Below are 12,271 nucleotides of genomic sequence, written 5' to 3'. Positions count from 1 at the left end.
TGAAGATATTTAGAGATATAGAAATTCAATGTTTGTGGCTTCTGATCTGAGGGGCCATTTTGGCTCTCACCCAAAGATCCCAGTCCAAACAGTTCATCTCTCACTCAAATACCCCATATTTTCAACAGATTGCTCTCACTGAATGCCAAAATTCATGCTCTCATGACCCTATTTACATTTTGCTCTCACCAAATGCCCTTACTATGAAAGTGCTAGCCCTACACCTATATAGCTATTTCATCTTGAATTCCCCCCTCCCTCTCATTCAACTGATCAGTGTGTACAGACTGTATCTCAAAACACATCCCACCCACAGCACACTTTGAATAGAAACTTCAGATGGGGACATAACAGATTTCTCTTCAAAATGAACAGATTTCTCTTCAAAATGAACAGATATCTCTTCAAAATGAATAGATTTCTCTTCAAAATGAATTGGAAATTCTTATCAAAATGACAAGAAACTCATCAAATTTAATAAGATTGCCATGTCATTTAAAAAAATTAATACATTTGTAGGTTCTTATCAAATTTGAGTAGTTGTCTTGTCAAAAATGACCAAAAAAATTCAATTTGAATAGTCAGAGGGGGACTTAACAGAATCTTGTCAATAATGAGTTGGAGATCTTGTCAATTTAAATAGTTACTTGATAAAATAAAATGGAAACTATTCATTTTGATAAGATTGTCGGTTCAAAGTGATAATATACCTAATCAAAATCTCATCAAAACGAATAGTTATGGGATCAAAAATAAATTTGTTGTGATTTTTTTATATTTTTTAATAAATAGTATGAAATTAGAGTGCAACATTCATGGTAAAAAAAGTTTTAAAAAAAGTAACAAAGCAAAATTATATTATATATGCTAGACTGTCAAAATAAACATTAATTTGTGATCAGGGTGAATTTTAGCTAAATTACAGATTTTGATCTTAATGAGTTCAACTATCAAGTTACCAAATTGGTACTTCTCACCTATGCTAAAAAAAAAAAAAAAAAATTGTTTGTTTGTCCTCCACAGCTTTGAAAGAGGACGTGCGGGTGGGCGGGCAGATTGTTTTTTTTTTTGGATTTGGCGTATTCCTGGACCTTGCTAGAGCTAAATGCTACAATCATTCATGGTGACTTAAAAAAACCCAACATTTTGTTTCTTTAATATGCAGTTAAAGTTATAATTTGTGTTCATGTCATTGTCTTTTAATGATTTCAAATAGACTATGACATGAAGTTTTAACTTTGCATATTGAAGACACAAAATGTTTTTGGGGTGCTTTTTTTTAATTTTCAACCATGAAAGATCTTAGCATTTAGCTCTAGCTAGGTCCAGAGATACTCCAAATCGAAAAAAAATTGAATTTTACTTATTTTCATTTTTAAAAAAATGAAAAAAAAATATTGGTCAGGCCTTAATCTGAGGAGCGGGCGGTGGAGGACAAACAAACAACTTTTTTTTTTTTTTTTTTTTTTGGCCTTATGGTAGATGGATAGAGTAGTTTTCAGAATAAGAAATGGAATATGACTCTGTGTTTGACTTATAAACATGATTAAGTTACCCTAAATACAGTGCCTGTAAGTAGTATTACTATTAGTCATGTTAGATTTTACATTGAAGTATAAGCTTATGACCTACCAGATATACAGTAATTTCTGGATGCTTTATACCTACCAGTAGCAAGTGAGTAATAACATTTTGTTTGCTGACTATACAGGCTTTGAGTTTTAAAAAATTGAGGTGTGTTAAAGCCCACCTCAAACTTGTGAGGAGTGCTATTTTGTAAATAAGAGTGTGATTGATATACGAGTGCAAGTATAAGCTTAATGATTTGGAGTGTGATAAATCACTGGGATAAATCGCACTCCTTATGATCATTTAAGGGTACATGACGGAGCATATTGTTGGTTGAAGCAGCCAAAAAAAATTGATTTTCATTATTTAAATCAATATATTATTGAAAAATAACACATTGATGTTCATTCGACAAAGCATATACTTTGAAAATGTGCTTGATTTATTTTTCTTAATGAGTTATGTACGTTTTACAAAAGTGTTGTTGTTTCAGCCCTCTTTACAATATAACTCAAGAACCACAGGACCTTCAAAAGTATAGCAGTGGTGGCACTACATGTAGGATTTTTTTTATTGGGGGGGGGTGGGGGTCAAAGTGAAATTAAAGTCATAGCCAAATCATGTAGGGTGCAAATTAGCGTAATATATTGCCCAAATAGGTATGAATTTTGATATTTCTCTACTGTTAACTTCATTCAGATTTTGAAACAGTTAAAAAGTGTAAAAACACTTTTCAGGAAATTTTGAAAGAAACAAAACACTTTTTCTGGAATTTCCAACATTAGGGTTGGGATTCTTTTTCACATTAACTTTTTTCCAGATTCGAGTCAGTCGGATAAGTACAATCAAGCATTTTTTTGGCCTAAGGGTAGATACCAAACCACATTTAGAATAATCAATTTTCAAAAATTTCCAACTTTGGTCCGAATAGATCAAATCATAATGTCAAATATAAGTTTTCAATTTTTCCATATTGAAATAAAAGCGACTTAATGCTCTACAACATTCAAGTTAAATATAAATAGTACAAAATATACATTAAACAGTCCTAATTGACTTAAGCCATTCTAAACCACTGAAGCATTTGTGTATAGTATATACAAACGATCAGTCTATCTTAATTAAACAAGCAGTTTGCATTTAAACCATAAGTTGTCTCAAGTTTTACTTCACTGTAACTTGAGCTGGTGTGTATTGCAGTGTACAAGGATGTTAAGCCTTCTTACCAAGTATAATTTGGACTAAGGTAAGAATACTGTGATGGAATATTGAGGACTTATTTCATAGGAAGAAGGGGACAATTTGAAGGTTGAACTTTTTGAAATTTTGAAATGGTCTTTGATTTTATTATGTAAAATACTAGTGGTGACGTGGGGTGGGTCCGCTAATCCTAAGCTTTGCTAGTCTGAAAAATATGAAGGGTTTGCTAGTCTGAAAAGTGTAGTACCACCTAATCCTAACCATCCAATGCTAACCCTAACCCTGACTTTAACCCCAACCCTAACCCTAACTTATAGACTAATGACTCTGTTTTATTTAGTCAGACTAGCAACCCCTTTTTTCCCCGGACAAGCGAACCTGATTTTTGGAATAGTGAACTTTAGGATTAGGGAAACTTAGGACTAACAAACTTTAGGATTACTATTAAACCACAGGACTAGTGAACAGTCCTGTTGACATTATTACAAGATGAAACATCACAAAACGGGCACAAAACGTGTGTGAGTGAAAAATGGTACCAATCAGCATTCAAATAAAAAAGTGTACACATGTGTGACCAAATGTTTTCTTTACACCTCCAATCTACCAGCAAAATTACCCACTAATCAAGAAAAAAAATAATTACTCCAAATATTTCCCCATAGCAAGTTTTGGCTACAAAAATTAGCTTTTTGAACTCAATTTGCAAATTGTTGAAAAACTTCCCTGAATAAGTCCTCAGGAATAACTTGACCAAGTTCAGGAAACAACTGTGTTTCTGTTTTAGGTCATGCATGTGCACAGTGTATTTTTGGAGTTGGTACTTCCAATGTTTATGTATGCATAAATTATGTGGTATGCTGCATTAATTAATGTCTACTTTGCACTGTGTATGAACTTGCATCTCATCACTAGAAGATTCTTCCACATGAGCTGTTCTTAAGTTGGGCTATTCCAGTTGAAATCCTTACATTCCCAATTAGACATGACCTTAATGCTTCCGTCAATTGCAAGCCCGGCTACCAGGGACCCGGGCACAGTGGGGACGTAGCGGGGGAGATTACCAAAGGCAATTGTAATAATCCCCGCTATGCCCCTGGTATTGTTCCGGGTACCGGGGCACAAATTGTGGGTGAAACCCCCGGTACTGTCCCCGCCCATGCCAGCCGGGTTTCAAAGTGCTGTATTAATTTTCAATGTTTTTAATCAGCAAATCCAAAATTTGAGTATTTTCATGGCCCCGCTACCGGGACGACTGATTGTACATCCCGGGTACAGTCCCGGGTACCGGGGACGTACTTTCTGGTAATTTCAGGGTGACAGTCCCGGGTATTGTGTCTACAGTGCCCGGGTCCCTGGTAGCCGGGCTTGCAATTGACGGAAGCATAATCTTCCACACAGGGCATGTAGAATTCATATTGAGTCACCCATTTAAGTAGCCCTATTTGAAATTCACACTCCCTGTGGGGGATATTAAGGTGATGTCCTCCATAGGGGGTGTATGGATTTCAACTGGAATAGCCCAATCTCATCTCTGAAACAAAAGTAATCGGTAAGTGTCATTCGCATAAATTTGCATAGATAATATATCCCATTATCTAGCTGGACCATTCATCATGTGCCTAATCAAGTTGAATGATCTGTAAATGATATGTGTATTTTGTTTACATGCAGTGGTTGTATGGTCAGTGTTTAAAACTAGAGGTTTGAAGCTATGCCTATAGTAGTACTGTTCAATATTTTCTCTAAGGAGGGTTGTAAAAAAAAGCGTCCCACCATGCAATTGCTTTGATTTTGGGATTCCCATATGTTTTCCACTTTTTCTTCATTTTAACATTCCCCATATATTTCAAATAAAAAAATTCAGATTCCCCCTCACCATCCCCCAAATATTCAGATTACCCCTTAAAACTCCCACCCCCTGGTGTAAATATTGAACGGTCCCTTATCTGTGAAATCAAGCATATGGGTCTCCTCTGTGGCAAAATTGATTTGACAAATTGACCAAAAAACATCTTTCTTCTTCAGACCATTTAAGATTACACTCATCTTGATAAATGGGGGGGGGGGGGCATGGGTGCCCACCCAAATCAACCTTTTTAGTGAAAATGTTTTAAAAAATGCATTTTCATAGACCTAACTGCATAAGCATCTGGCATATAATGGGGTTTTTTTTCTGAATATCCATGAGATCTTGACATGCAATCCTGGACCTTTATCAAGATACGTGTAATAAACCTCATAATAGGCCCTAGCAGCTATTTATTATCATATTATTTATGTTTCAATTTGTAAATTTATATTTCAATTTTTTTCTGCATAGTATTATAACCATATATCTTCTCAAAAATAAGTAAAATAAATCATAAGAGGTCCGAGATGTAACCATCGACTTCTGGATTACTGTCCAAAATTAATATTAATATGTACATTTTAATACCACAACACCACACTCTAAATGAGTGGACAGAAGCTTCACAGTGTACTGGAATAAAGCCTGCCAAATAATAGCACCACTATCATGAGGCATTTCAATTTCTTATGATCCAGGAGCATGATTCTGGGTCAAAATCTCACAGAACCAATTTTGAGCTATACATATTTGTTACATTGCCACTTACAGTACTAACATGTCCAGCAATGAAGTGTACGAGTCAGGGATGCAAATGGCAGGTGGTTATATAGGAAGTACATAGGTCATTCAGATGGAAGGAGCAAGGATGAGTTGACAGCTCTATGGACTGACTGATGTGGAATATACAAGATGTAGTACAATACAAAAGCATGGATTTATGGAAAATAGACTAGAATTTGTGTGGAATGTGGAATGTAACCGTCTGCAGAGGTTTACTATGGTAAGTACATCAGCTTACATCATCCACATGCAGTAATGTTTAGGTGAAGGGTAGAAAGCTCAGGAAAAGAGTTTGTGGTACAATGTATGCATGAAATTTTAGTAAAGCTATCAGTGTCTTATGATTTGGATAACAGTAGTAAGTGGTAGTGCAGATGAGAAAACAATTAGCGTGGGATTCAATTTTAATAATTTTACTACAAAGTCTTACTATCATTAGGGCCTATAGTAAATACATAGTAAAAACCCTGCAAAAATGTGTGGTATGTAATCTTTGTCAATCCATCTGGAAATCTATCAGATGTATTATATTGTTAGCAGTTGTAATTTTAAAGTGTAATAAAGGTGATGAAATCTATTACATAGTCTTACTAATTATGGTAATTAAGCAGCAATGTTTACTCCATGGTCTATGATGCGCTCCCGGGGGGTTCACTCCCATTGTGGCCTGTACACCATCCGCGATAATGAAAATGCGTAAAAAGGGTAGTTTTTCGTGGGTAGGCACGATACGCGCGTATCGCATTTAGGGTGTCAAAAACATGAAAAATTGGAAAAAAGAGTAGCAAAATTGCAATTTCTAAATACACGGAAATGAAATTTAGGGTATGAAATTTGATGTTAGGAATGAAATCCCTGTTTAGGGTGTCGTTTTAGCCAAGGGTTAAATCCTTGTTTAGGGTGCTTTTCAAAAGTTGATTATCGCGGATGGTGTACAGGCCAAAATGGGAGTGACCCCCCTGGGGATGCGCTCTTTATGTGTAACAAATATCAAGTAGTTTTTACTATGCCAACCAATGAATCAAACTGAGCTATGCATACACAGTCTTCATGTGCATGCTTGTGCCCATTGCAGATAAACCCAACTCTTTGGACCTTTCCTTTACTCTTTCTCAGAGGCAGCACAGGAGATTCCTTGGTGATGACACTGCTGGGTAAAAGTGAATTTCAGAGGTCTTAAAATTGACCCAAATTTGCCGAAAATATGACAATTTTTGTCACAAATAGCTACAAATAGTGAACATTTTTTGGGTGGGGAGTGCCCTATCCCCTGGCACTGCCACTGCTCTTTCTACAAATTTGTAATACAGTCCCAGATAGATCTTACTTGTTATGTAATCTGTCTTGTCTCATGTTGGATTTTGCAGTTTTCAGATTTGAATCATGCAAGCTAACCTAATCCTGTGGGGCATGTACATACGCGAAGAAGAGGGATTTGTTCTTATGCTGGCGTTGCAGCCATGTAAATGCACTGATTTGAATCTGCCACTAAGAAATACAACGTGTGTTACTTTCAACTTGAGAAGGGACAAACTATAATTTGACTATACAGGGGAAAGAATTCCGCATCGCACACAGCACACATTCACTCGGTCGGTCATCCGGGAACATTGTCCCCTTCGTCCCCTTTGCACAAGCGCCCGCATAGCAACCAGCTCGAGAAAGGGGAACTGCACATGCGCACACTGGTTTTACAAGGCTATTTCCCTTTGTGACGTCAGCCCGACCAAGAGAATGTGTGTGATGTATAATTCTTCTTTCCCCTGTATATTGATATGTTAAGAATAATGATGAAGCATCATTAATTTGATCTTGTGCGCTAGTTTGTAATGTTTGAATGTTTCTATGTTCCAGTTTATGATGCATAAGCCTCTTTCCCTTGTTTGTATAATTTGACTGCTTAGTGCCAGAAGTGGGCAAGTGCAATAGCTGCCCTGTGAACATTTTAGCCATTTACACACAGTATATTGTACTCATACATATGGCAGCTATTACACTTACCCCTTTGTGACACTGAGCAGTCAAATTATAATTTGATATTATTGAACATTTTCATCGCCCTTGATGTTGAAAAAGTAGTTACATAATTGTCTGGTATCAGGAAAAGAGTAGTAAACTTTGAGCCAGGTTCAAATCCAGGGAAGTTGTTATCAATTCAATGAAGTTGTTTTCAATTTAATTTAGTTAAGTGTTGATTATAATTGCAAGACTTCCTACCGTTTCGAGTTTTCGAATTGTTGATGTCACATGAGCGACTGCTGTTAAAAATTGCATGATCACCAACTCTATTGCAACAATTCAGGGATGGGTCCAACTTACACAGACTAAGGATATGTGACCAGATAAAGCAAACTGAGGAAAATGTTTTGAAAAGTAAATTTAGATTTTTGATTCTTTAAATTTTTTTTTTTAATCAGCTTTGACTTACAAAAGTCAAATAAAAACATTGGGTTAATTCATATATTAAAAAAAAAAAAAAAAAAAAAAGGATTTCAATGTAAATCAGCTTACAACTCTCAAACAACTTTGGGTGACATTGTTCTTAATTTACTTTGATTGGGTCACAGAATTATTAAATTTTCACTGCTTCTCAAAAAACTGTGTCATCTTTATTTGTCCACACCTGTGTCATCTCATGAATTACGTGATCAACTCAACCCCATATTAGTATCTGACATCAGTTTTATATAAGTCATAAAATGGACTTGCTATAGTGTAGAATAAGGATGTCCCTCAACCCTTATCAGTAATTCATATCTCTATGTCTACAATATAGGTTGTGCAAATAGAATATACACACACACAGTCCACGAGCAGAGTATATGGAATCCGGTCGGGTGTTACCCAGAGTCCATCTTATTGACACCAGAGTTGACTGCCGACACCACTACCACCACCACGTCTTGTGAAACGGACCAGAAAGTTTGTTTGAAGGCAGTCACTCTATCGTACATAGAGTCATTGGCCTTGTGAGGCAGCGGATGTAATGTAACTTGGCATATGAACTGGAATGGAGTGCTAGGATGATATGAGATACAGACTGTCTAAGGATTGATACTTGATTTTACCAGGAACTTTATTGGATTTTCAAGAGGAATATACATTTTTTGACAAAAGGAGTGGAATATTAGCAAGCCACCATGGAGCTGGTGAGTTTATTAAAACGGAAAAGTAGTTTGGCAGTAGTTAATTGATAGATGAATTGATTGATTAATTTATTGATTGATTAGTTGGTTGGTTGGCTTGTTGGATGGTTGAGTGCAGTGGCAGCAATTTATGCAAAATTTGGTGACCCCCCTGAAATTCACTTTTCGTCCATGCCCCCCCCCCCCCAAATCCTGGCACCCTACTGGTTTAAATGATATAGTGGTGATCATTGATTGATTGACTAATTGATTGAACAAGTGATCAATCACTTGATTGATCAATATTTGATTGAAAATTCCAACAAAAATGAGAAAAGATGCAGCACACCTGACTCCTGACAGATTCCCCAAAGTGAACCAAATTACTGTGAAAGGGTCATCGATAGTTAGGATGTTACAAAGCAAACAATAAAAAAAATATGACACAAGAAAGATGAGAAATAAGGATACTGATACCTGTTCATTATTATTTATTTTCTATATGATACACAATCATAAAATTTCTGATGTTTTGTATTTTTATAACATATTTATATTGAGTCAAACATTTGTGTATCAAATGCACTCCCCCCCAAAAAAAAAAAAAAACCCCAAACAAACAAAAAACAAACAAAAACCCATAAAACTAGGTTTGTCTCAGAAGTAAAATGGGGCTGTTTATATTTAGTTGAAAAGGCTATAAATGTGAATACACTAATGTTTTTATTTTATTTTTCCTACTTCAAAGCCTAAAAAAAGACAAAAATGTAAATATTAAAATGGTAAAAGCTGTGCACATTCTTCTGTGGCAACCTTTGTATTGGCCTTTGAGTTGTTTTGTCTTGGGGTAATTGTGCATATATTAATTAGTGTTAATAATGTCAGAAATGACCACAGGCTATCAGTAAGCTTGCCTGTTATTGACCAGTGTGTAGGTCATGTAAAATGTTTATTTCTCAAGCAATGAGCAAACTTAATTTCGTACCAAAATTCAAATCTTCCCACAATTGTTATGCATGTCAAGGCAAATTCTTGCCATAATACTGAAATTGCTTGGAAAGAAGCTCCTGATCAGGGTCATAGATTTTGTGCAGGGGGTGCAGAACTTCCCAAAAGGTGGATGTTTTTCATAAATAATGGGTTTACATGGAAAAAGTGGACTTACCCATCAAACACAAAATGTTTATGTTGTGACTGTGTTATATAAAGGTATAAAATGCTTTAAAGGGACATTTTGTGATCCACAGCCTCATCCTCCTACATTCTAAAAAAATGAGATTTTTATATCGTCTGGCTACATTTAGGAGTAAAAAAAATTGACTTTTGGTATATCAATGGGTCCAAATTTCTTTAAAAATTGGAATATTGATGGGTCCACTTTCAAATTCTCAGCAGCACATCCCTAGATCCAAACCAAACTTGAGTATCCTCTTGGATAAGTGCACTTACAGAACAAGATATTATTTGGTAATGTATTATGAATAACCATGAACTACTTGTGATCAAATTGACTTATGTATGCTTGTTTATTATTTTATCAAGCAGTTAAACTTAACATCTGTGAGTGTCTCTTTAAGGGATCTAAAATGAGCGTTTATTATGCGTTTGACAGTATTTTTTGTGGGACATGAGAGCACCTCAGACCTATCGAATTGCATTCTGAATACGAAGCATGTCTTTCTGATATCAAATAATTTTCATTTTTTGAAAATCACAATATAATACAAATTTTATGACAAATTATAAAAATTTGATATTTTCAAATTTTGATATATAACAGTCCTCGAAGTAAATTTTACAAATCTAATGATATATTCTTAAAGTGAATGTAGCAGGGAGGAAAAGCCGACGGTCAATTGAAAATTTTGACCTTTCATATTGAAGATATGGATTTTTCCCCAAAAAGACCTAATTTTTTTTGGTGTTTTATGGAAAAAATCCTTAGCTTCAATACGAAAGGTCAAAATTTTCAATTGATCGTCGGCTTTTCATCCCACCTACATACACTTTAAGTATAAATCATCAGATTTATAAAGTTTACTTCAAGTACTGTTAAATATCAAAAATATTGATTTTTAATGATTTGCCATAAAATGTGTATTAAATTGCGAATTTCAAAAAATCAAAATTATTTGATATCAGAATGACATTCTTTGTATTCAGAATGCAATTCGATATGTCTGATGTGCTCTAATGTCCCACAATAAATACTGTCCAAACGTCCATACCCCACCCCTTAAGTGTTGACAAAAATATTTTTGAAAGATATTTGCCAAAAATATTTTACAATATTATATTTTAACAACATTTTAAAAATTTTGTTGCAGTGTTTTTTAATACAAAACATTTTAAAAATGTTTTCATGACTTTTACCTAATCTGACATTTGAATGTAATTGAAACATTTTGACCAAACCAAAACCAAAGCATGTTATAACATATTTATAATGTTTCAAAAAACATTTTTGTGTTCACTGGGGGTAGTATTGTGTAACGTCCCTAAAAATTGACTAATTTGAACAGTTTAACATGAAAGAGTTTTTTTTTATTTGTTAATTTTTCAAACCTTCTTGGGTACATTTTTACATTTTCATGCAGGGGTAGGCATGGTAGGAGTAAAAAATGACTTTTTGTATATCAATTGGTCCAAATTACTTTAAAAATTGGTATATTGATGGGTCCACTTTCAAATTCTCAGCAGCACATCCCTATATCCAAACCAAACTTGAGTATCCTCTTGGATAAGTGCACTTACAGAACAAGATATTATTTGGTAATGTATTATGAATAACCATGAACTACTTATAATCAAAATGACTTATGTATGCTTGAAACATAACATTTCTGATTGTTAATGATTCTAAAATTTATACTGTAAAGGGTAAAAATTTGAAAATGAGGGCAATTATAATATGAATGCTTCTTTACGTGTACGTGCATAGCTACCATACACACATACATTAAAAATAAGCAATGTAATAGTAGCCCTAAAAGCTTGAAATGTTGACATTTCTTGTCATACACTGCATATAGTGGTTATAGGGAGTCTCTGGGTTCAAAGTACACTACTCCTCCTTAGTTACATAGGCTAGTTTTAAATTGGTTCAACTCACTGGTTGGATGGTTAAATGTGGTAGCTTCCAGAAATTAAAAACTCTAATTAGCAATAGCAACGTATTATTTGAATGGTAGTTATGTAGATATGGAAACACATGAGATTTTGCTCAGTTTAATGACCTAGATAGTTGCATCAATGACACATAAAATTATGTTGACCATGATTATGACAAAATGATCTAGACCTGTCTAGACCAAAAATCCTACCAAAATGATCTGAACCATAATAAATTTTGACATTCTGCATAATGAACATAACAATAACAAAACTTAAAACAATAAAATATTTAAAAATATATTTTTAAATTATAACCTATTAAATTTTAACCTATTATGGTTGTATCACGTTTATGTTAGTGTAATTTAGGCCTATAAGGCCAAAAAAAGGTTTGTCTCAAAGCTTGCGCGTGCATTTGTAAAATCACACGATTTGAAAAAAAAGAAAAAAAATTGAACGAAAATCTGATTTTTTTTCTTAAAATACCATAAAAATACCAAGTCAGGAATAATAATAAAAAAATTGCATTTTGCATTTGTTTTTAAACCACTTGTGAGCTTTGAGACAAACCTATTTTTCTCCTAAACTGAACTTAACTAGATATTTTTACACATTGTAATGACTTTAT

The 12,271-nt window shown here is 34.4% G+C and overlaps 1 protein-coding gene across 1 annotated transcript in view; it reads left to right on the top strand.

The window, feature by feature from the left end:
- Positions 1 to 8,398: 8,398 nt before the first annotated feature.
- The window catches only part of LOC140163821 (unconventional myosin-XV-like), a 74,109-nt gene continuing 70,236 nt past the window's right edge, over positions 8,399 to 12,271 (top strand). The window contains exon 1 of the mRNA XM_072187137.1: positions 8,399 to 8,553. Coding sequence (XP_072043238.1) covers positions 8,545 to 8,553 — 9 coding nt within the window. The 5' untranslated portion in view covers positions 8,399 to 8,544. The remainder of the gene's footprint in view (positions 8,554 to 12,271) is intronic.

This window comes from Amphiura filiformis, chromosome 11 (assembly GCF_039555335.1).
Source record: "Amphiura filiformis chromosome 11, Afil_fr2py, whole genome shotgun sequence".
Classification (NCBI taxonomy): domain Eukaryota; kingdom Metazoa; phylum Echinodermata; class Ophiuroidea; order Amphilepidida; family Amphiuridae; genus Amphiura; species Amphiura filiformis.
This window is presented reverse-complemented; position numbering and strand designations above follow the sequence as displayed.